Source organism: Ruditapes philippinarum, unplaced genomic scaffold, assembly GCF_026571515.1.
Source record: "Ruditapes philippinarum isolate M1 unplaced genomic scaffold, ASM2657151v2 ctg4822_1_1_1_1, whole genome shotgun sequence".
In the NCBI taxonomy this organism is placed as follows: domain Eukaryota; kingdom Metazoa; phylum Mollusca; class Bivalvia; order Venerida; family Veneridae; genus Ruditapes; species Ruditapes philippinarum.
This window is the reverse complement of record NW_026851827.1, coordinates 103561-130229: the sequence shown is the minus strand read 5'-3', so window position 1 is coordinate 130229 and position 26669 is coordinate 103561. Positions and strand designations below refer to the sequence as shown.

Sequence of the window (26669 nt, the reverse complement as noted above, 5' to 3'; positions counted from 1 at the left end):
AGGTAAGATCTGAGTAAAATCTGGAGAGAAAAATATGTTAAGTCTATTTTGAACAAAGTGTCACGAGAAATTAGCTTTCTGTAGTAGTTATAGTTTAGTTCTGCACAGTTACGTGCTCTTGCTTTCTGATGATGAAATCTCATTAAAATCAGATCATCGTTTTTTCTGTCCGTTACTCTCGACTATGTCTAAACTACCCAGAGGTAGTGGAGTGTCAGTTAGGAAATGATTTTAATGAGATAGCTGATGATGTAGTCATGTTACAAGATTCCAAGCTTATATGGTCTCTTCAAGATGTTTTTGTGTCTGCCCGCTTGGCTTGAATGGAAGAGTATTGAATATGAAATCCAAGGGGTCGATGGTTTGATCCTCAGGTGCTTAGTAAATGTTCTTTGTCAATGATTTCATTGACATATTGTGTCTAATGGTCATTTGCCTCTCACCACTGATTTAGAAATCATGTGAGATAAGTAGTCGATCACTGGCAGGGAATAGTTAATTACTGGTTAGTTGTTCAGGTGGAATACTGAGATATTACCAAGTAATGTGTTAAAAGCAGCATACAAACTGAATAAACAAACTCATAATGTCTGAATTAATATTTTGGATGGGGGTATCAAGCTACTATAAAGTACAGAATTTTTATCAGAAGTATAACTTGCAATTTAGGTTTCTATAATATCAGTTGGTTAGGTAAATGAAGATGTACTTTTATCAAAATCATGGTTCAATTCTCTTATACAATGTATAAACTTTTTATAAAGTCAGTTATACATCATATTTTGTTTCTATTATTATCATTATTATTATAAATATTAAAGGTCAGTCCCCATTGGCAAAGTTCACGGCAGTGGAGGAAGAAAAAAGCAGCTCTACAGTTGCTGTACCAGAAGTAGGGGCAGAGTTAGATAGCTTCTTCCAAACCAGTGAAAAAGTTTCCATAAAATCTGAAGAACTAGATGTCTCAGTCGATGATTTTAATGAGTTATTTTTGGAAGCAAATGACATGTAAGTACTTGTATTCTCTGTAAGAGGTGCCTGTCAATTAACTCATAACCTGCTAGTGGCCACTGATTCTACCTATGCAAATAGATGAGACGTCATGGTGTCAAATAGGTCATCCATGACGTCTGATTATGGTCTTCACTATATGCTATTCAGTCAGTGCATAATATGAAATTTTAATTTAAATTCAGTGGTTTTTGTTCAGATCAAAAGATCAACAAGTCCATTTAAGATATTTAGTCACATGAGGGTTAAAGTACCAGCAAATGAGTTATATTTTTTATGAAAAAGATTATCCTTGCACTGAACAATAAACCAATATGAACTATATCAGTTCACTTAACATAATCATGAAATGTTCGGCCACTGTAACTGGAGTTTTGTGAAATATCACACATAGTTCAACCTTTACTCTGCTGGCAGCAACTGAATCCACCCATGTGACCAGTGCAGACCATGATTAGACGACACATCTGTGCCTTGTTCTCATGGCTGCACTGTTTGCTATTATAATATAAAATGACAAAAGTTTTGTCCAGACTGTAAGATGGACAAGTTCATTAAAAAAAATTTAGCAAGGTAAGTAAGTAACAACTTTATTTAATGAGGCAACAGTGTTGGGCAAGCCCTGGTAAAAAATACATGTATTTAAAAAAAAAAATTATTTTGAATAGCACTGAGAAAAAGTAATTATTTTACAATATTTGAAGATAAAACCATCCTTTTTTCGCTTTAAGAATTTAAAAAAGCTTAATTAACCATTTCATTTCAATCATATTTTTAGGCTTGAGACCACAAGAAGAGTAAAACCAAAGAGGCGTTACAACACAAAAAGTAGAAATCCACTTAAAACAATGTCCGCATGTTTAGAGGTCAAATCTGAGTACACAGAGGTTATTCATGGTGTGGCAGAGAGGGAGTTAAAGAGTGTCAAAGTTGCAGCATGTAAGTTATATATTTCAGATGTTACATAATATATTTTTCCACATTGTTTGGTTCATTTGTTTAACCTCAAATGGTTCTACTAATGACATACGAATATATGAAATAGATGTTGAGATAATGCATTGCTTATGTGTTACACAATTTGAATGTGACTTTAAATGGTTTATTTGTGTGTCTGCATAGGAAACAAATGCCATTTACATGGTAAATCTTCTTCTATAGCATTTAGCTAAGCATCTTTTTACTTTTTTGTCTACTGTAGTGGAATACTTTCTATGTTATATCTTTTTTTTTAACCTCCATTTATATGCTGGGTATTGCAACTGAATTGAATTTAATGTTATGATGAACTGGAATATGTACCAGCATGTTCTTGTTATTCCCTCAATACATAGTTTGGAGTTGGGGGAGGTGGAGTTTGGGGAGGGGTGTATAAAGATTTGCCCTTGTCTGTCATAGTGTCAGTCTGTAGACTAACAAGACACTAAAATATTGGGGGCATGTTCTAAAGACACAAGATATTGCAATATTTGGAGCACTGTGTTCCTAAGACACTTTTCTAGTTTTCACAGATGTAGTTTTCATTTAACATTGTTTTATTTACGATATATAATTGATTTTAATATGAGCCGCCCCATGATAAAACCAAAATAATGCATTTGCAACCAGCATGATTCCAGACCAGCCTGCGCATCCGTGCAGTTTGATCAGGATCCATGCTGTTCGCTTACAAACCATATAAAGGGTCTATTACCATGCTGGTCCCAAACACACTATTATGGTTTTGTCATGGCGTGCCTCAATTATAGTTTTTACCACAAGTGACAAATGTTCCTGTATTTGAACAACTTTTTGTAGTGGTTTTATCATTTACCTTTTTTATCCTATATTTTATCTGTACAGTGCAACAGAACTCTGGCTTCGCTGTGGAGGCATTGGCAGGACTTGCTAGCAAGGAGAATTTTTCCAAGGTGGAGTTACGAAAGACAGATTCTAATGGGGCTGGTTCCTCAGGATCTAACTCAAGACTGGAACCATATCTTCCTCTAATGCTCATACATATCAAAGGTCAGTTCCGATAAATCTGTTGACTTCCTGATTAATTCTTACTGTGATTTATTGGTTCAATACTTGTCCTGTTTTGTAAATGTCCATTCTGATTTATAGGGATTTTATAATAAAAAAAAAGATAATGGAATAAGGTACAGAGTATTGCCAAACTTCATTTATGTACAGGCAGAGCTGTCGCTTGCTTAGTTCAATAGGGAGAGCATCATATAATTAATCCAGGAATCATTTAGTTGCTCGTTAGGCAAGGTGAAGTTTCATCTTGTACATTAAGTCTTATTTTTCTGTCACCACTGATTTCAAAGTCATGTAGGGGTTAATAGTCAGTCACTTGTGCAGTAAGTGATAGTTACTGGTCGGTTATTCATGTTTTGTTGTTTGTTCATTTTTCTCGATTGATTACTGGAAACAAATGTGTTTAAACGATTGTTTTGCCATGATTTGCGTACTGTATGGTCAAAGTTGAGTAGTTGTCGTCTATTCTAACACGACCCGCATTTTTCCCTATTGAACATAGAAGAACAGAAAGTGTGTGTTATTATGCAACAGATGCACAGTTTGACGTTCTATATTTAGACATGTGACGTAATCATTATACACGTGACGTAACCACTAAAAATCCGACGCGCTGAAAATAAGTTCGGAACAAATCAGACGGAATTTTGCTTAACTATCATGTACCACAACATTTATTTGTTAATGTCGTGTTAGAATCGAAATAATATATCCAAAGCAGTGATTTTATCGCTTGATAACATCACTGTTTGTCATTTTATTTGAATTTACAGGCCGAAGAAAAGTGCAATGTCGCTTAGTCGAGCCAAAGGCGGAGTCAGTTAACAGTGGTGATTGTTATGTACTGGTAACGCCAGACAAAATTATTAACTGGGTCGGTGATTACTGCAATGTGATAGAAAAAGCCAAAGTAAGTTGGGTTTTGTTTGTACAAGAAACTGTTTTCACACTGCTGTGAAATCGCTTAAGTTGTAAGAAAACAAAAGAGGATAAAAATGTGTAATCTAGAGCTAACAATTCAAGAAAGTAATGGGAGTATTTTTACATTTTAAATGAGTAAGAGGACTATCTTATTGATATCATACCAAATCTTTGTAAAATAATGTGAATAAAAGGTACATTATGCCTCAGAAATAAATAAGTTTTTTCTTTCTTTAGAAAGGTTAGACATGAGTTTTATGATGTTTAGATAATTGATTTAGAGCACACTGCATGTTTAAGTTTTATCACTTGTAGAAAGAAATGTTGAATATAAAATGATTTGTCATAAAAGTAACAAAATGTGGATCACCAATCTGTTAGTAATGAAAACCCTGACAGAGAAGGATGTGAGGACTTCCTCCACATGTGAAGCCGAAAAACTTATGTCTTGTACTGTGTCAATTTTACTATAAGCCCAGCCAAAATAAATATACATAATTGTTTCATTTTGATTTTCTTTGTTATTAAAAATGGAGGATAATTATACAAACTCAATACTAAAAATTTTTTTTGGCTTCACTAAATGTGATATTATGATTGTGATGTTTTTTTCTACAGGCTGCAGATGTCTGTGATTTTATTAAACAAAAACGTGATCTTGGTTGTAAACAAGCCCGAGAAGTAACCATCGTGGAGGAGAAGAAAGGCAGGCTGGGTAATGCTCGCCATTTCTGGGATCTTCTCGGCGGTCATAAACCTTATATGGGTAAATCTATAATCTTGTTTCATTAAATTGTTAAAGAAGACTTTTTTTTCTAGGAATGACTTTTTAACATGGTATAAATATCTGTATATTAGATTGGAAGTTTAAAGTGTTTTATAGAAGTCTGTAGGTTCAGATGTTAAGATGTAATACTTTTGTGTTAAAAAAAAACTTCCGTGTTAGCTTATGGTAGTTCATGTGAAGTGAATGAATCGGTCCTGGAATATGCTTGTGTCTGGTTAGGTTTTTCATTTGTTATGTTCCAATGAAATAGTTTGTTTGCTAAAGTGTCAGAGATTGGAATTTCAGAGATTTTAAAAAAATTTTTAATTTTGGGGAACAGCCCCTATAGAAATTTTTTTTTTAAAAAAAAATTTAAACAAAATTTTTTTAAGCCCTTTATAGTGAAAACAATTTTTTCCCAAATTATTTTTTTAAACACTTTCGGTCCAAATTCCTGGGAAACCAAACCCCGTACTTATGTCAAAATGAAGAAAAAATGATCTTGACCAGAGTAGTGTTCAAACCATGGGTCTCTGGGTTTGGGGGAAAGGAAAAAAAAAAAAAAACACCTTTAAACCCCAAAAAGGGCCCTTTGGGTCCCCTTAAATATTTCCTTATTTGAAACCTTGTGAAAAACTGCCCCTGGGGACATTTATTCTGGTGGCAATGGCTAATCCAATTCTGTTCTAGTATGGAAGGGGTAAATATGAACATGTTTTATTTAATCATTACAGCATCTGGCCCCACAGAGGAGGATGAACTTTATGAAAGCCATATTGTAGAAACTAACATGATTTACAAGCTCGAGGAGAATAAACTGGTTCCCGAACAAGAATACTGGGGGAACCAACCCAAATATGAAATGTTACATTCTAGTCAGGTACAGTTGTGTTTCATATTTTGACTTCTATGTTTATTTCACTGCTGTAATTTTGAAATCCTAGCCTCGACTTAAAGATTCTTTCATGTGTAGAAGCTATTTGGCTAGGTTATGGAAAGTTTTTGGTTCTACTCAATTACCAATTCATTACATTAAATAAAACAGTGGCATGAAATGTCTTTCCCCACAAGTTAGGCCGGAAAGGCACAGTATGACCATTATATTGCTTGTTTGCCCAAAAACCCAAGATAAAAAAAAATTTAATTTTAGTTCTTATTTGCTTCAATGAAAATATTGGTCTCCCAAAGAATGTTTCTTTCCAGAGGTTGGTCTGTATCAATTATGAACATAGCTACCAACAAAATAACAAAAAATCTTATAATCTTCATATTTGATTTATTGCAGGTGTTTGTATTTGATTTTGGAAGTGAGTTGTATTTATGGCAAGGTAAAGCTGTGCCTCCGAATCAGCGTAAGATTTCCCTCAAACTTGCTCAACAGTTGTGGAGCCAGGGGTATGATTACAGTAAATGTGAGGTCAATCCTGTATCCCCATTAAGAAGTAAGTAAACTCTTGTTGTTTTATGTTTACATATAAAAAAATCAATACATTAAATGCTGTAAAATTTACTTATCTCTTGCAAAACTTTAACATGTTGATTTTACCTTGAACTATTTCATGTGACCTTGACCTACTTATTTCACACTATTTTCATGTGACCTTGACCTACTTATTTCACACTATTTTCTTGTGACCTTGACCTACTTATTTTCACAGCTGAGGATGAAGGAGGAGCACCTTCTGTATGTGATAAGAGGCCAGACTGGGCACTGTTTGGCAAGGTCAATGAGAACATGGAGACTATATTGTTCAGAGAGAAGTTTGCTGATTGGCCAGATACTTCAAGGTTGATTAAGGTCAAAAGTCAAGAAGAGGTCAATACTACAAAGGTTTGTATAACATAATCACTATTTTGATAGTTGAAAACATTTTAGTTTAAAATTCATTTATTTACGCTCAATTGTGACAAACTTATTACAATCTTATTCAAATAAGCTTCTTAGAATAACTAGCACTGGTGTTATATGAGAAAGTATTATGACTGCAGAAGGGCTCAAACCCAGAATATCTTGTCTGAAGAGCAAGCATCTTTGCTTCTTAACCACCACTTTCTTTTACTGTCTTGTATGTAGAAATGAAAAATAATCTGGAAAAAATGTGATCCCTTGGAAGCATTAATCACAACATAATTACATGAAAATTGCAGACTTGGTTTGATCGAGTCTGTACATGAGGAATAATGATAAAATACTTGTGAAAAATGATTATTTGAAGTCACTGTTGAGTTTGCTTTTTTCATAAGTGGCACAGTGTCTGGAGTAGTTGAAATTAGCATTTACTGAGTTAATCTATATTTAAATTTCCTATATATATACATTATGTTTCTATACATTAAGCTGAATCTATTTATAGAACATAACTGTTGCTATTTATAGTTTGACCTTGCTGACCTGAAGGCCTATGATGCTACATTGATGGTACCAGTTGATACAAAACCGGTTTCCATGGCGCTAGAAGGATCTCACGTTGGTAGAGGTACAAAATGGTAAGTGTGTACTTATTTTTTGTCATGAATTTCTTGTCATAAATAATCATTAAAAAAAAAACATTAAAGGGCCAGAACTCTTGTGTGTCAGTATTGTGACCCTTTCATTGAGTTTTGCTTAAGCTTATCTGTTCTATGAATATCTTTTACAAAGGCAGTCGGTTAGACAATTTGGCTTAGAACCAAAATTGTAATTCTTATGCAGGCATGCATGCAATAACTCCCATAATGTCCAGGTTGTCCCTGTTGTTCAGGATTGTCCCCAAAAAGATGTGTTGAATTTGAAATGAAAGAATTAATGTAAAAACCAACATAGCATCTTTGATCTAGATGTTGATAGACTTGATATGTATGTGGGTTGGAATAATCTGAAATGATTCAAACAACCCTGGTTGAAATATATACTGAACCAAAAAAGAAACTTTCGCAAAGTATGTGCCAGTTGTTCAAGGGTACCACTTTGATGTACACACATATATACATGTAGTAGCTTGTAAAACTCGTTTTGTTTGCAAAATCGGTCAGCTAATCCCTGTATAAAAGCCCGATATGTTTATTCAACGTAAAAATTGAGTTTCAAAAGGATTGAAAAACTACTAACATGTCTACATTCAAACTTGGAGAAAGTTTCTTTTTTGTTTCAGTATACAGTGAAATTTGAGAAAACAGGACGCTGAGAAAATCGGAACTCTCTAAATACCGGACGAATAATTCAGTCCCAAATTTTCCCTTATTTAAACTATTGTATTAAACATTGACAAAACCGGAATCTGTAAAAACCGAATATCGGACGGTTGAGAGGGGACTACAAAGTCCATTATATAGACAATTACCCTGACAATACCGGACGACGAATGTGTGAATAACCTTGTGTACTTATCAATTGGTTGTGTCTAATACGCTAACTGAGCGGTAACGGAACAATAATTGTCTGATTTGTTAATTATATCTCTTTTTACAGTTTGATTCATTGTAACGTATAGATGTTACCGTTTTATATAAATGCCAAAATGCACGAGAAATTGATCAGTTAAAATCAGTATGAATGAAAAATAGAATATTATTATACTGCATTGCTTTTTGTATATTCATTTCCCAAAATGACAACGCAACTGAAACGACATTTATCAGCGCTAAGTTCTATTCCATAGCCTAAAAGAATTTGACGAGAGCTGTCTATAAGTGACAAATTTAAATTAGTTAAAGACAGTGAAACTTTGCAGAGACCTACTTTAAAAAGCTCTATCTGACAAATATGGTATAGGCAATATTTACAATTGGGGCATTATTATAAACAAATAAAGTAAACTATGTTCGTTAAATCATTATCCATTACCCAAATGCAAACATATGCGGGTGTAATCGGACTTTATCGTTATGAGGTAACTGCTGTTCATTTAAATCCAAAATTTTATTGTATTTACATGCAATAATGGGACAAAAACAATTAAAACATATTGTATAGTATTTATATCATTTCTTTATTAAGCAATATACTTACTCATGATCATGAAAATGCAAATATACCTTCAACATCCTTTGTAAGTTATTGCTCGGTTTATAGGATCCTGAATAGCTGAAAGGGACATTGAGAATACCGGACCGCTGAGAAAACCGGACAAAACCCTTGGTCCAAAAGCCGTCCGGTTTTCTCAACTTTCACTGTATAAGAAAACAGTTGAAAATATTGTAAAATATGAGAAAACAGTTGAAAATATTGACAAACCATTTTAGGCATTATTACAAATTGATAAATATATTACAGGGAACAAGACATGGATGGCTTCATACAAGAGCAGGAAATTCAAACACGTAAAGTCCGCGTGTGGCATGTGTTGGAATACGACCATTATGAAATAGAAGATCATAGTTACGGCCAGTTTCACGAGGGCGACACGTACGTTGTACGATGGCAGTACATGATTGTTAATGCGGGTATGAAAAGTTTAAAGGGGAACGCTTCAAGATTTTCTCAGATGGGCAGAGAGAGATGTGCGTACTTCTTCTGGCAGGGCAAAAGTTCAACCATTAATGAAAAAGGGGCCTCTGCGCTCATGACCGTAGAGTTGGATGAAGAAAGAGGGCCTCAGGTAAATTTTGTTACTTAACTGAACTATTGTTATATCTTTTAGCCAGCCTGAAGGCTGCTAGGTGTAAACAATTTCTTTCTCGTACATTAGTCTTACTAGATTTTAATCAAATTTCCATTAAACGCCCTCACATGTGTCACAGTTTTTATCACATATGGTGGAAAACCTGATTTAATGATATAGTTCCTGAAAAATCTTGTGCAAAATTCATTCTGTCTGCTGTAAGATTATTTTGCATCACATTATTTACATTTTGCCTCTTGGAAAAATAAACAGTCCACGAATTTCAGAACCCACAAAAATGTAATATTAAAGTGAATGTAATGATTTGGTGCCTGTTCAGTGTGATTAAGAGACTTAAACAGTAACAACTCCATTATTTAGTAAACTTTGTTTTCATATTTGCATTTATGTACTGGAGGTTTGATATACATTTATTGTAATGATGACCACGTATTACCATATGTTAACAGCAATAACGTTTAACACCTTTTTCAAGGCCCACATGGGAGATCAGGAAACCGATTGTGCTAGCCTCATTGAATATCGTTACTTATTTACTAACTTACTTACTTACAGGTTCGAGTCTCAGAAGGAAAGGAGCCACCTTGCTTTCTGAACCTGTTCAAGGGTCGGACAATTATTCACATCGGAAAACGCGAGGAGGAGGAGACAAATACTCAGGGGCCATGGAGATTTTATTGTCTAAGAAACGAATACGAAAATGAAATGTGTTTAATTGAAGTGCCTAAAGACATTAGTAATTTACGCAGTGTTTCTTCTTGTATACTACTCAATGTTGTGACTGGAAAGAACGGGTGCACGATGAGTCACCGGGAAAATACCAGGGAAATAGCAAAGAAAGCACTGATAACTTAAAAAAAGGGGATATTGCAAAAATTTTTAACATTTTTTTTACAATTTTTTCTAAGATAATATTGAGTTTATAAAAAGGTAACTGTCAGTTTTTTTGGTACAACGTTGCTCCCCAAAGTACCCAGGAGAAAAGACCCATACTGGCCATTACACCAATAAAGCACGATTTAAAAACTTTTTATGATTTTTAATTTTAAAAATAATCATTTACTTTTTATAAACTTTTTCATTAAATATACTACATAGCATTAAATATCATACCATCACCTTAATAGCAGTTCTATAAATGTTTTCATTCCTGCAACTTACTAAATGTCAGTGGTTCTACTTGAGTGCCCGCTTGTGCCTGAAATTTTTTATGTGATTGATTGGGTTTTACGTCACACTGACACAGTATAGCTTATGTGGCGACGTTCCAGCTTTAGTGGTGGAGGAAGACTTCAGGTGCCCTTTTGTGGATTATTTCCAGGGCACATAAAATTGGCACCTATGAGTAGAACCACCTAATAACGCTTTGTAATGCTAGTTGGATAGCTTCGCCCTCACACATGAAAGAATCCAAAGTCGCCTGTCAGGATTCGAACGCCACAGTGTGAGGCAATTCGGTGCTGATATAATTGTAACAAAACTTCCACCAAAGTAAAGCTCGAAAAAAAGTCACCATATGACCAACTATACATACTATTTTTTCCTTTGTCATGATCTCCGGTTGAGGGCGGTTGGGGGGGTCCGGGGTGGGCCGGTGTTGATGAAGTTTTTTTTTTTTTTTTTTGCGGCCGGGCGGGTCCGTCTTTCAGGGCGGTTGTCGTTTGTTTTGTTTGTGGTAGTGGGGGGTTTTGGGGGGGGCAGTTTGATTTGCCGGTGAAGTTGGTGGTAGGGGGCGGGGGTGGGTCCCGGGGGCGGTGCGCAGTGGGTCGGACGCGTGGTGGTCTGGTATGCGATAGCTATACTAATAGCTATAACACTATACATGTTCAAGTTACTACTTTTAACCAAGGAACTGAAATATTGTAAGAGTTTTATAGGGAAACAGTAAGATAATATTAATGATATCGGACCAGACGTACTTATTGTTTTAGATGTCCCCTGGAGGGTAGGGCTAACGCAGGTTTGATAGTTGAGCATCTCTGAGGTAGAGGAAGGTCAAGAACGTACAGATTTCTGGAGAATGGTCAATGTACATATAGGTGACCGGTCTAAATATCACTGTCTACTCGACAGTAAGTTTTCTTATGATTATATTATATAGATAACTGTATTTTATCATGGTTGTATTTTAAAAAAAAAAATTTAAAAAAATGGCTTATTTCATTTGATATAAAATATTAAAATTTGTTACCTAAGTAAAAAATGTGCTGCATTTTACATTCATTTCATACTTTGCTCAGTTTACATAGATAGGCATTCTGATATGAACAGTATTTTACTAATTATATTAATCAATATAGAAATAAATCATAATAACATTTCTATTAAAAAAATAGTGCATAGAAGGGGTGAGGGTCTGCTAAAATTATGAACATTTTATATAAATTTGCATGTATGATTGCTTTTGAATGCAGTTTCAATCAAGAAATTCATTTTGTCTTTCAGACCCCAAGTCTTTCAACCATACATTACGATTATTTCACATGACTAGTGTGTCCGGTATATTTGAGGCACATGAAATTCTGAATCCAACACGTACACCGGAACTACCAACAAAGTTTCCAGCCCTCCAGACAGATCTTTACATGGCTCAGCAACCAAGCTGCTGTTCCGTGTATATCAGATATTAGATACTGGACATCGATAAGTTTATTTTGGTTGGGGCAGGTAAGATGTCATGTGATCAAGCGCTATATAAAACTTTGTACATGGGAATCTGAAAGTCAATTGTATTGGCCTCCGTGTTGGTCCAAAGTGGTTACTGGTCTACAATGACATTGAGATCAACTGGTCCTATCACATGCCTGTAGAGTTCGAGATCCTGCCACTTGGGGTCCAAAATCTTCTCACTGTGAGGAAGCACATCCAGCTGGCTTAGCGAAGGTCAGTGAGTTCTAAGTCCCGGGTGGCCCGTCGAGCCTGAAATCAATCTGAAAGGGCAACCTGGATTTTCCCCATCAATAAAAGCATGGAAAAAATTTGAATACGGAAAGAATCGTCGGCGGGACGCTTCAAGGATGACCCGACTGAGTGTATGGTACTCCATAATGGGCTTTCCGGGCGGCGACCTTTTTTCAAAAGGGCCATTTTACAATTTTATACCTCAACCATTATCAATATTATGGTGAGAGTGTTGTGTTATTGTGTATATAAAGCTGTACATGTATTTAATATTATATATAATTACTTATGGGTTGGTGGCGAGAAGGAGATGAGGAGCAGGCGAATTGTTCTGACGGGGCTCTGCTCAAACACGATTCACTGGCCGACAGATAGATGGCAATGGAAACAACATTGGCTTCATGTGTAAACGAGTATCTCATTTTTGGTTTAATATAGGGCAAGAGCATATTGTTGAAATGAGTATGTGGGCTTATTCGCACAACGTAAATTTTGATTGGAACAATCGTCATATAACATTACAGCTTGCGGATGGAATTATTCTATCTATGCAATCAAGTGCAGAGCAAAGAACCATGGAGCTAACAAGCTTTTAAACACCACTCTAGGCCAACCAGTGGCTGGGCATGAGTGTAAGTTTCCTTCATCAAGGAAACAATGACATTTGCCCCCGGAAAGATAGAGTTTAAACCTCATCAATGTGGGTTTTAGTTTTAGTTGATGTATGCATAAAATTACTGTCTGCGCAATTTTTCCACTTTAAACGGGGGTGGGCTCCAACTAAACTCAGTTATAATGCTTAACACTCCTATATATGGCGTATTTGATATTTCATCTAGTTGTTAACATTGTTGACTACAAACCACTAGCCTCTTTCGGCTTTGGGTTTGAATCCCGACAGGGACTTTGGATTATTTCATGTGAGGAAGCTATCAATATAGCTTTCCAAACATCACTTCGAATAATTCGCAACCGTCAAGATTACGAGGTCATTCTCTACATCCAGTTAAAGCTGGCAGCTTCTCTTCGCTATACTTGTGTTGGTTGCGAACAGCAACCCAAATGTAACATATAGACTTTCAGCAGATTTCAATCCAGAGAAGTCCCCCCGCTTAACCCAATGGTATCCTGCCCGGACTTGAACGCACTGGTCATTTACTAATCTGTTCCCGATTCCCGGACGGTAGATGAAAATGTGTATGGGAAATAAACTTACGGGTCAGTCTTCTATCGGCGGCGGCGTTTAATTGTTGATAACCCTTCTTTTTAAAAGCTGCCATCTACAAATTCTTTTCTACCCTCTCGGTATTTGAAATGCCTAAAGATGTCTACTTCAATCTTCTTTGTATTTAGTTTTAATAAGCACTTCTGTAGTCATTTCAAATTGCAAGGAAAATCAAACGTGAAATTTTGCATCGAATAGGAACTTTTTAGTTTTAAAGAAAAATGAAAGAAAATGAGTTTGGCAAGTTGTTGAGATTTTTTACTTTACATATTCTATTTTCACATTTTTTGTAATGATAAATGTGATAAAATGATAAATGTGATATTTTTTATAAAATAGATACAGTGTAATTGTGTTACTATATTTAACATAGTATTAATGTTGTCAATAACTATTTATAGATATGATGAAATATTCTTCTCTCTTTCCTTTTTTATTAGAATCTCCTTAAATATTACTTATTAATCCATTTTTGAATTCATGAAAAGAATCTACTTAAATATTATTTAATCATTTTATTTAATGCAAGAAAAGAATAATTATATTATTAATGTAATGTTAACCTTCACATTTTCTGTTGGCCTCATCAGACCAGCGGGGCAGGTGGCGATTCTATGGCGAACAGGAGTTACATTCATTCCAGTTCGTTACTATCGGCCCGTTTTTTTGAAAATTAATTTCTGCTCTATTTGTGAATAAGTATTCCATCTTACTTGCCCTTTGGACATTGCAATATGTCTTTAAGATTTATGGTGCATGTTCTAATTGCCATTTCGGACTAACGATGCGGTAGCGGCTGCTACACTAATTTCCTTGGAGCTATTGATTATTCATAATCATCGTTTCGAAAGGGCGATTCTAATTATTTAGCTGTTACAACGGTGGCAGGATTTGTTATTCGTTTACAATTGATATAAATTTAACTTTAAATGGGGATGGCACTGGAATGTGTTTGGATATGTGGTTAGTTGTTTAGAACTAGGGGGTGTTGGGGTTGGAGGTCCCATTTCTATTTTTCAAAAATTTGCAAGTAGTTTCCTCAATTATTTTTAATTGGAGTAGATTGAATTTAACTATCTCTGGCAAGTGAATATCATGCATATGAAAAATGATAGGAAAATAGGGGCATAGTGGGATAGGATAGTTGAGGGGGGGGGGGGCGGCCTTACTGCAACTGGTAGCTTATGCGACACATCATCTTAGAAAGCCTTGCCTTTGATGGATGGGGAAAAGAAAGGGAAAAGATTATTTTAAGTAACTAAAGGGTGGAGCTGAGAAATATTTACTCTGTCAGATGAATACTTAAAAATGTAAATAGATAGTTTTTGGTCTTTTATTGGTTTGGGAATACTGATGAGGTTGTTGTTGTTGAGGACTTTAACCAGTTTTTTAACCCGCATACCTGTATATCCAAGATAAAAATCAGCATTTTCATAATTCTGTAAAAAAAAAAAGATGTGCCTTAAATGAAAGTTAATTTATTCAAGATTTATGCATCCTTGCATGATTAGGAAAGAGGGTTTGTTCTAAAAATGGAAAATTTATGGCCAGAATGTAAGCCATTATATTGTTAATGGCATATAATATACATAAAGTTTAAATAATCATGTGTCAGCTGATGCATGACTATATTTATTTATTCAAAAATGGAACCAAGCTTAGTATTTATTCATAAGGGTTTATTAGGGTTTCTGATTACTTTTTAGCTCACCTGAGCTTGCTCAGGGTGAGCTTTTAGGATCGATGAATGTCCGTCGTCCGTCGTCCGTCCGGGGGGGGGGGGGACCGTCCACAATTGCTTGTGAAACCACTCTAGCGTCGCATTTTTGCCTCAATCATCATCAACTTGGTCAGGATGCTTATCTAGTTGAAAAGCTCGGATGAGTTCGAAACATGGGTCATCTCAGATGAAAAACTAGGTCACAAGAGCTAAAAATAGAAAAAACTTGTGAACACTCTAGAGGTCACATTTTTGACCCAATCTTCATCAAACTTGGTCAGGATGTTTGTCTAGGTGATAGCTCGGATGAGTTCAAACATGGGTCATCTCGGATGAAAAAGTAGGTCACAGGAGCTATAAATAGAAAAACCTTGTGAAACACTCTAGTGGTCACATTTTTTGAAACCAATCATCATCAAAACTTGGTCAGAATGCTTGTCTAGTCAATTGCTTGGATGAGTTCGAACATGGCGTCATCTCTAATGAAAAACTAGGTCACAGGAGCTAAAAATAGAAAAAACCTTGTGACCACTCTAGTGGTCACATTTTTGAACCCAATCATCATCAAACTTTGTCAGGATGCTTGTTTAGATAATAGCTCGGATGAGTTCGAATATGGGTCATCTCGGATGAAAAAACTAGGTCAAACGGAGCTATAAATAGAAAAACCTTGTTAACACTCTAGCGGTCACATTTTTGCATCAATCATCATCAAACTTGGTCAGGATGCTTTATCTAGTTGATAGCTTGGATGAGTTCGAACATGGGTCATCTCGGATGAAAAAGTAGGTCACCGGAGCTAAAAATAGAAAAACCTTGTTAACACTTTAGCGGTCACATTTTTGCATCAATCATCATCAAACTTGATCAAGATGCTTGTCTAGGTAATAACTCGGATGAGTTCGAACATGGGTCATCTCGGATGAAAAACTAGGTCACAGGAGCTAAAAATAGAAAAACCTTGTTAACACTCTAGTGGTCACAATTTTTGACTCAATTGTCATCAAACTTGGTCAGGAAACTTGTCTAGGTCATTGCTGGGAATAAATCGAACATGGGACATCTCGGATGAAAAACTAGGTCACAGAGCTAAAAAATAGAAAAATCTTGTTAACACTCTAGTGGCTACTGTTGTGATCCAAATATTCTGTTAATTGGTCTGAAAGTTTGTTTTGATGATTTCTAAGTCAAGATCGAACATGGGTCATCTTGGATGAAAAACTAGGTCACACCGCCCAAATATGGAAAAACCTTGTTAACATTCTAGTGGTCACATTTTCGACTCCATTATCATCAAACTTGGTCAGAATGCTTGTCTAGGTAATTGCTTGGATGAGTTCGAAATCGCATGTGAAACTAGGTCACCGGAGCTAAAAATAGAAAAATCTTGTTAACACTCTAGTTGCTACTGTTTTGATCCAAGTATCCTGGAAATTGGTCTGAAAGTTTGTTTTGATGATTTCTAGGTCAAGTTTGAATATGTGTCACCTGGGTAAAAAACTAGGTCGCACTGCTCAAATATGGATAATCCTTGTTAACACTGTAGTGGTCACATTTTTGACTCACCTGTCATGAGACTTGGTCAGAATGCTTGTCTAGGTAATTGTTTGGATGAGTTTGATAATTCAGGTGAGCGATCTAGGGCCATCATGGCCCTCTTGTTTGATTTGGCATTAGCTACATAAAAGGCATCAAGGCTTTATCTCAATTGAACAAGAACATTAAATTTTAGTTTACTGGAAGTTTTATGGGAAGCTGCCATTCCAAACAGAAACATGACTAAACATTGATTCAGAGTTACATATGGCAGCTACAGTAATTTGTGGTTGAAATTTGGATATTTTATGGCACATCATGTATCATATATGTCACTTGTTCATTATTTACATGTATTAACTGTTAAAATTTTGTTTTTTTCGCATTTTTTATTTTGGAAACCTGAATATTTATTAAAGTTATAAAACTTAATTTGCCAAAAGTCATGAATAACCCCAAAAGATGTTGTGAAAAAATGAGCATCATTCTCTAAAGCATTTCACCTCCTGATAAGTACATTAAATTTAAAATTTACAAAAAAATAGATGAAGATCTTAAAAAATGTACAATGTATTTATAAATATTCTCAGTGGATGAATTATGACATTTTTAAATTTTACAATAATACATGACTTAATCTACCACTTACATGTATACATTGTATATAAATAGTTGAATATTCTTACAGTTATGACTATTTCTGCATATTTTGATCCACATTGTATTATATATAAACAAAATAAATCAAGTAATTTGCTTCCTTGACAATAATTTACATAAAAAGCTCAAATCTGGAGGTTAAGCTGCTTAAATGGCAATAGAGAATTTTATTGTATAACTAAAGATGAAAAAGCTAAAAGTTTTATATATAATTGTATATATTGTATTTTTTTTTCCTGTATTCATAAAACTCATGTTAGAATAGATTTAAACCTTTTACCATGGCTTGAACCCAAAATGTGACCAGTTAGAGAGCATAGGTGGGTTTGGAATCCCCCACAGAACTTCAGTTTTTCATGTTAGAAGCTATCCAGCTACTCAGTTTTTTGTTGTGTGTGGAGGCACTGAGGGCCTTTCATTTACCAGATAAAGCTGGGAAGTCACCATTTGACTTTTAACAGTATTGTTGCCAACTAAAAACCCAAATAACAAAACAAAACAATACTGTTGGCTTACCAGCTTCAAATTTTCATCTTGATGCACCTAAAATTGATAATGGTTATGTCCAAAAATGGAAGCTGGAAAAGTCAATTTAAGAAATTCAGCAGGTTAAGGGTTTATATAACATATTACAGGATCATGTTAGGATAACATAACTGGATCATGTTAGCATAACATTACTGGATCATGTTAGCATAACATAACTGGATCATGTTAGCATAACATTACTGGATCATGTTAGCATAACATTACTGGATCATGTTAGCATAACATTACTGGATCATGTCAGCATATTATACTATCTCTATGCCATGTTAGCTTAGTTCAATGTACATCATATCATCAGTTTAACATGCATAGCTTTTAATATACATGTTTCCCTTGGCCTAATATTTTCTCATCTTTTTCCCCCCTTGTCTTTGAATATCTGAGTGAGACCAAATGATTTATTTTCACTATGTTGAATTGTCATTTTTAAAGGTTTTTATTTTCCTTTGTAATAATGTTTGAGGTTTTTCTTCTTTGTTAGCAATATTTGATATTTTCTTTCCACAAATCACACCAAAATTTAACTAAACCCTTTGAGTTTATCCCATTTCTTACCTTTCTTTTAAAAAAAACTGGCAAAGAATCTTGGCATGCAATCCTGCCTCTGGTCAAAAATCAAATTCAAATTTCAAACGGACCAATCAGATTGTCTGTTACATTTGTGAGACTGGTTCCCCTTTTTGGCCTTTTTGTCAAGAATTTTTATCAGCATGTAGCATGATAATATATTAATTGTAATAAACAGAAAAGTTCCAAGGTGAAGGTCATTTTGCAATATATTGTCTTTGCATTACAACTATTTCTTTAATACTTACTTTCACTTAATATTTATATTACCATTTAAAGAGTAAATATGATTTCTAGCTGTTCTTCCTATACAACTCCTCATTTTCTTCTATTATCTTTCTTTAGATTTGATCATTTCAGACATTTCATGAAGAGAGTTCAGACTAAGTTATGTTTTTTTTTTGTAAAAAAATATAATCTGAAAGAGGGTGATTTCTTGGAAGCAATGAAAGAAAAGTAAAGGGGAATAACATTTCTGGCTTCCCTCATCATTAGAAATAAATATATAAGACGTCAAAAGCTCCTCTGAAACTAAATATAGAAGAACAAATCTAAAAATTACTAAAAATTATTTAGATACCATCCTATTGGAAATAGGACCTTATATATGCCCTCATCATTGCATTATTATTGAAGAAAAAAAAAATTTGCATTTAAAAAAGGGAAGTGATTTTTGTGTAGAAATTTATATAAAGCTATGTCATTTTAAAACTATCAGGGGTTTAGAAAGGTAACATACAAAGTTTGAACTTTCTTCTTTTCACCTTTTTTGAAAAAATCCTTTTTTGTGGTAAAATATTTCCTATAACAGTATACCTTGGAAATATTTATCTGAAGGTTGATTATGTGTTATTGTAGGATGGTAAAACAGAAGGAGAACTGGTGCCTGTACAAGATCTTCTTAAAAAATTAACCAAGACGAGATACACGTTTGCCGAGCTTCTAGAAACTCCCCTTCCAGAGGGTGTGGATCCATTAAAACTGGAATCATACTTATCTGATCAGGAATTTGAGGTAAGATTGTTTTGTTTTTTTTAAAAAGGTTTTTTCATGTTCAATTCTACAAATATTTAGAAAATGGCCAATTTATGATATGAAATAGCATGCAGAATAAATTTATATATCAAATAATAATAAAAAATGTACAAGTGGGGTACTGAAAATTGAATTTGGTATTCCACTCCAAGTGTTCACTTGTTCAACACATCTTAGTATTATAGTAAAATTTTAATTGTGCAGATTTTATAAAATGGTGTTTGTTTCGCCTCATGCTATCTTATCTACCCACTAAAATTCACTGCTTCCAAAAAGAAAGTGTGAACTTTTTGGCATCAAGCTTTGAATGAATGCTTAGTACTCAACAGTTTTTAGCTCGACTATTCGAAGAATATGAGAGCTATTGTAGTCGCCCCGGCGTCGGTGTCCGCGTCCGCGTCGGCGTCTGCGTTGGTTAAAGTTTTTTGTAAAGTCAAATATCTCAATTATTGCTTGAGATATTCAATTGAAACTTACAATACTTATTTATAGTAACAATGTACATCACATTTGACAAGTTGGATAACTCTGTCTACAAATATTGACAGAATTATGCCCTTTTTAACTTAGAAATTTTGGTTAAAGTTTTTTGTAAAGTCAAATATCTCAATTATGCTTGAGATATTCAATTGAAACTTACAAACTTATTTACAGTAACAATGTACATCAGATTGACAAGTTGGATTAACTCTGCCTATAATATTTACAGAATTATGCCCCTTTAAAACTTAGAAATTTTGGTTAAAGTTTTTTGTCAAGTCAAATATCTCAATTATTGCTTGAGATATTCCATTGAAATTTAAAATTCTTTTTATAGTAACAATGTACATCAGTTTGCAAAAATTGCATAACTCTGCCTGCAATATTTGCAGAATTATTTGCCCCTTTGAAACTTAGAAATTTGGTTAAAGGTTAAAGGTCTTCAAAGATATTTACTTGAAACTTTACACATGTACTTAGGGTCATAATTGGAGAGTCATAATTGTATGTCACTGACCAAGTTCCATAACTCTACTCGCATTTAGGCTGATTCATTTCCCCTTTTCTACTTAGTCTCTTGGTTAATGTTTACATGCAAGTTTTACATTTCTCAATAACTATTAAAGATATTTATTTAAAACTTCCCTTATGCATTTAGAATCATAATTGTAGGTCATTGACCAAGATCCATAATTCTATCTTGCATTTAGGCTGATTTTTCTCCCCTTTTTCAACTTAGAAATTCATGGTAAAGTTTTGCTTGTAAGCTGTTATCTCCATAACTACTAAAGAGTTTATGCCTTTTTTGGGACATTTTTATGCATTCATAATAATAAAGCAGTGATTTACTTGATAAAACATCTTAATAACAAGCCTTTGTACCTTTTCGGTCAATTTTATGTATTCATAGGTAAATAGCATTATTATTCTCAATAAAACACCCTTGTGACAATTTTTGAATAGTCGAGCCAATACTGTCCTCCGACAGTTCTTGTTTGGGTAAACTATTTGAGATAGAAAAAAGTATATTTTACCTACCTACCTGTCAGTCTACTTACTGAATTTGGTCTGGGTAGCAGATGAAACAAAAATATTATTTAAGGCCAGCCTTAGAGAATAATGGCCTTATATGATTTTCACATGCATGTAATCCTGGTTATATAGAACAATTTCTTGTCAATAATTACAATTTGTTAAATTAAATTAGAACAATAATCAGAGCTTCCATTAGTGGAAGTTTTGGAGGCATTTACTACTTGGTTTTGTCTTGTGACTTCCAAAATACATGAATAGTGCTTTTCCTTCTTTACCTATGACTTGCAATGTCAGACATTTTGGAGTCTCTGTCTTCCAAATTTTGGTATTTAATGGAAGCCTTGACCATATAATGGTAATACGTTGATGATTTAATATATTACAGGCTGTGTTAGAGATGACCAGAGAAGAATTTTACAATCTACCTGGCTGGAAACAACAGAAATTAAAACAACAAGTGGAACTGTATTAAAAGTGTAAATCTCACCAAAAATATGGAAACATATGAGGGTCATTTCTTAACCTGACATAGAACATAGCTATATGAGAACTATGTAGACTTTTTGTGGACATCATCTAAAATGTTCAAGATGCCAGAAATTTATCATCAAGAGTTATGTTAATTAAGGAGATAGGAAATGTTTGTTCAGTGAGAGAATTTGTACTTACAGTTGAGTTCACAGTAAAGGTTACATGAAATGCACTTGGCATGCACTACATGTGCACCTGTAGTGCACTTTAATATGAACATAAAGTGTACCTGTTCTATTCTTGACTCTGAATATTGAAGATATAAAGACATTGTCATTTTACTAAATTCAAGCAATGATTTAAGTGCTTATGTCTGTTCAGAGCTTGTCAATATCAAAGGATGACAGAATTGTTAAAGATTTTCAAGTTTTTCAGTCTCATAGTGTTTGGTTATCACACTGACATTTATTTTTCTTGGCTTTGAAAGTTTAAAGATGTATCTTTTAATATGTGCAATAACATTTTTTTAGTTTTTGAAGCAATTTCAATAAATTGCATTGTGAATTCCATTATTACATTTATCAAGTTGTATGCAAGGAGTTAGGACAATGCCAGAAAATGTATTCCCACTGGCTGTAAATATAGAAATGTGTAAAAATTAAAGGCAGTGACATTTTTGCTTTGCACAACATGGGAAGCATAATTTAGCCTTTTGTTACTCACTGCGGCTGCTATGTGGCAAGTGGTTACCCCACCCATTAGCACATAATTATATGCAGTGTTATACACATTTTTATACCTCTGTGTGTGTGTGCAGTATTTAAAATATTCATTGAAGATAGGACAAGCAATATCTGTCATAGAAAACACAATGATTTTACTGATTTGTTTTTAACTTATATTCTTTTTGGAAAAAAAACACGAACATTTTTTAAATCTTGTATAAATACCATTTCAAATTTATTATCATATATTTTTTTCTCCAAAAATGGAATAAAAAAGGCAATATTTTTATATCATGTATATTTTTGGAAGAAAAAAAAAGCCCAACTCCTAGTCTTTTTCATCAGATTTTTAAAAAAATTGTATGCTCCTATTTGCTTTTGGAATATAATAAAAAATATTGTGTTTACTTGTTTGCCTTTACTGCCATATTGTGTATTAAATTGCAATGCTCAACATGCATTTGAATCCTATGTGCGTTTTATGTGTTAACACGCAATAAAAACATCACTTGATGAAGGATTGAAGCATATATTCATCATCTACACATATGTTTTTTTCTCTGATATATATTTATATAAAAAAAGTTCTTAAGTCAATTTATCACATATCTAAATATTAAAGAACATATTTTTTTAAAAATGACAATAATTTAAGTTTCTTAAGTTCAAAGATTTTTATTCAGTGCTTTGCAAATGTTTACATAATTTGCAGGAAATGAAGTTTTTTTAAACACACTGCTTAAAAAAAAGCAACAGCAACATTTATGCGGATATTTAAAGCCTTACATATTATGCCTTAATGATTATTTTCTTATGTAATTGGCCTAATTTGCTTCCTTTTGGAACTATATCAGACATATTATTTCTTATGTAATGCTTGCTATTAATGGATATATTTTTATAGTTAAAATAAAAATTTAGTTTTTACAAATATAGATTATAGTACATTTTTAGTAGTATTGCTTTGAACTAGTAGAAAAAGCCTGTGATATTCTTTATTCTGTAAGATATAATATTATATTTCTGCAATATATATCCGTAGAACAAAACAATGTCTTCAACTTTTTCATAAAATGCAATATGTTGTTACTTCTTTAAAGATATCTTTTAAACATATCAAGGGGAGTGGATAACTTATTTCTTGTTAATGTTTATTGGAAAATATCCCTTCTTTTGTATGAACTTTTGTATTTACTGATTAATTAGTAAATATTTAAAAGGATATTTAAAAAGTAATTGTTTTGAGTCATATTTGAAAATGGAATAAGTATTTCACATTATTGAATTCCATGATTCACATTTTGTTTCATGTATTTTGAAACATATTTAACAGTTAATGAATGTTTCACATAATTTGAACCTTCTTAAGCAGTATTTTACAACATATTTCTCAAAGAATACAACATTTGACAAAGATGATTACTTGTATATCTGTTCACAGAGGGAAAAAAAGAATTGTTTTTGGGGAAAAAAGGATAACTTTTCTTGATTTGTGAAATAAAAGAAATTTTTATTGTTATTCAATATGTCATATCTGGCTGTGTTATGAATAAAATATGTCATGTGACTGTCATGTGACTATGCTGTGTGTATATAGAATTGCCGTTATCCTGTAAAATTGTTTAATAAATGACCGAGAGATTTCTGTTTGATTGTTTGCTTAATTTATTAGAAAAAAATTGTGTGACATTGTTTTTGTTAATGTTTTTTTCCTTAAATTAAATAAAATCTGTGTTTAACATAATATTATATATGCATGTAGATTTGTGTAACAGCTTTAAAGACATATATTGTGTTCAATAACGTGTAGTGTATCCTGTGACATACATAGAAAACATGTAGTTTTGTATAAAAAAAATTTAAAATGTACATTTCCTGTACAAAGAATATGTAAATATATTTTTTCTTTGTGTATGAATACTGTAGACAAAAGTTTGAAGAGTTAAAGAATTACTAATCTAGAGCTGTACCATATTGTAAATATGTATTAGAAATCAATTTTTGTACAGTTATTTACAAACCGCGCCAGTGCTTTGATTTAGCAAAATGTTAATATCATTATGTATCTTCCATGAATAAATTAAATGCCATCAAATATCCGAGTTGTGTTGATTGAATCATTCTGTTAAAGCGTTAAACTCACAACTCAGGCTTCTGTGATCAAGTGGTTGATGCTGGTAACTTGAACCCGTTTGTAACTAATTATGGTAGATTTGAATTTTGTAGGCTTTGTATTTCTATGGATCAGACTCTAATTCAGACAAATTGTTCTTCCCGGTATTCAGAATACTGATGTATGTTGAGTCTATCCAAAATTCAGATGATTTGGGTGGTTCTACTCAGGTGCCTGTTTTGCCTGAAATAATGTACAGAAGTTGCCATATGACTTGTACCGTGTCCATGCGATGTAAACCTAATCAAAGAAACGAATGAATAAAAATTAATTATCTAGTATTCAGATGCATTGTGATTCTACCCAGACACCTAGAAATAGTGTACAGAATGATAAGCATTAAAGTACTCCTCTACCAACTAAATATTGAATGTTTGTACATGACCTTTACATCGATATCGGGACATATGAGCCAATGAAGGAAACATAAGCAGACAGCACAAACACTGTAATCATGGTGGCAGCATGGTTAACATATCCTGCTGGTAATAACCCCTTCGTGGGATAGAGGTTGTTCCCTTGAGCAATAAATTTTACACTGATTGCTTAGTACTGGTTGATTCCAGGAACAGATTCGAAAGTGTGTCTAGTAGCTTTAAGCTTCCTATACAATTGAACATGAACAAATTCTGTATAAACGAATCACCAAAATCATATTTGTATTTCGAGCTGAACCTGCTCAATTTGAGTAGCACACTTTTCAAGAAGACATTTTTAGAACTGTCCATTGCCGATTGTGGCGATATCAATGTCAGCCAACAGTTTTGACAGCAGTGATGTGCAAGCTGGCCTGGTTCTTTACTGGTGGCAATGGCAAATCTTTTTGAAGTTCCAGCAGCTTGAGTGTCAAAATATCCTTATAAAGTTTGATTGTAAAGAAAGCTTATTTTAACTGCTATATAGGCTGTCTATAAGAGTGAAGAAAGAGTTATGGTTCCTGTGCACCATGCTTTCTCTCAATATACTTGACCATTGTACAAACTTGTATTGAATTCCAACAAGAAGATTTCATGTTATACTCTGCGACAAAGAATAGTTACAAAGGGCAATCACTCTATAAAAACTGTGGATAGAATTTTGGTTCTTGTGCACTGCACTTCCTCTTATTGTGCTTGACAATTGTATGAAGTTGCATTGAATTCCAACCATTAATTTTCAAGTTATGCACTGGACAAGAAATAGTAATGAAGGGCAATAACTCTGTGATAAGTCAAGATGGAGTTATGTTTCTTGTGCACTGCACTTTCTCTCAATGTGCTTGATTGACCATTGCATGAAGTTGTAATGAATTCCAACTAGTGGTTTTCAAGTTATGCTCTGGACAAGAAAAAAACAATGGAAAAATAACAAAGGGCAATAACTCTATAATTACTCTGGATAGAGTTATGGTTCTTGTGCACTGCACTTCCTCTTATTGTGCTTAGCCATTGTATGAAGTTGTTTTGAATTCCAACCAGTACTTTTCGAGTTATGCTTCAGAAAAGTATCAAAGGACAATAACTCTGTGATGTCAAGATGGAGTTATGGTTCTTGTGCACTGCACATCCTCTCATTGTGCTTGATTATTGTATGAAGTTGTATTAAATTTCCTTCCATTAGTCTTCAAGTTATGCTCCGTACAAGGAAATTGCAATGGACTGCTGGACCGGGTGACTCCTATATACCCCATCAAAACTTGGTTTTGGGGGTATAACAAATTGAAACCATGTTCAAGGAACAACAAACCAATAAGTTTGGATTCCATAATACAAGAAAGAACAAACACTGTTGCATTATAATAATTATTATTTTGCTTCATTGCATATATATCTTGTCATAGTATCAGAGTACACATTAAAATAATCTACACTTTAATTAATTTATACAACTTATAACTACTTCGCATACCATACAAATAATTGTTTTTGAATAAATAATCCGGTCACAATTCATGACATCATTAACAATGACATTTTCTACATTTGTACATTCAGTGTACTATTTATCTTATTTCACAAAATACAATTTAATATCAACATTTTATCATGTATAAAAGTGTTGATGTTGAAATTTCATGCTAAGTGTAATAGCTCCAATTCATCTTAAAAATAATCCCTAATGAAAAATAATCTCTATTCTCAGAAAAATAATCTCTAATCAAAAATAATCTCTAATCAATGCACAAAATAATTTCTACTCTCAGAAAAATAATCTCTAAGTCGGAAAAATAATCTCTTTGTCAGAATAATAATCTCTACTCCAAAGTCATTTAAAATACTTTTTAAAAGTTTA

At 33.6% G+C, this 26669-nt stretch overlaps 1 protein-coding gene across 1 annotated transcript in view; it reads left to right on the top strand.

Annotated features, from left to right (window-relative positions):
- The window catches only part of LOC132740614 (supervillin-like), a 56740-nt gene extending 32420 nt beyond the window's left edge, over positions 1–24320 (top strand). The window contains exons 11-26 of the mRNA XM_060728561.1: positions 822–1008; positions 1790–1950; positions 2854–3018; positions 3807–3943; positions 4573–4720; positions 5455–5600; positions 6006–6162; positions 6379–6551; positions 7098–7207; positions 8973–9297; positions 9877–10161; positions 11291–11393; positions 11767–11935; positions 12132–12204; positions 19338–19493; positions 21415–24320. Coding sequence (XP_060584544.1) covers positions 822–1008; positions 1790–1950; positions 2854–3018; positions 3807–3943; positions 4573–4720; positions 5455–5600; positions 6006–6162; positions 6379–6551; positions 7098–7207; positions 8973–9297; positions 9877–10161; positions 11291–11393; positions 11767–11935; positions 12132–12204; positions 19338–19493; positions 21415–21501 — 2582 coding nt within the window. The 3' untranslated portion in view covers positions 21502–24320. The remainder of the gene's footprint in view (positions 1–821; positions 1009–1789; positions 1951–2853; positions 3019–3806; positions 3944–4572; positions 4721–5454; positions 5601–6005; positions 6163–6378; positions 6552–7097; positions 7208–8972; positions 9298–9876; positions 10162–11290; positions 11394–11766; positions 11936–12131; positions 12205–19337; positions 19494–21414) is intronic.
- The last annotated feature ends 2349 nt before the right edge of the window (positions 24321–26669 follow it).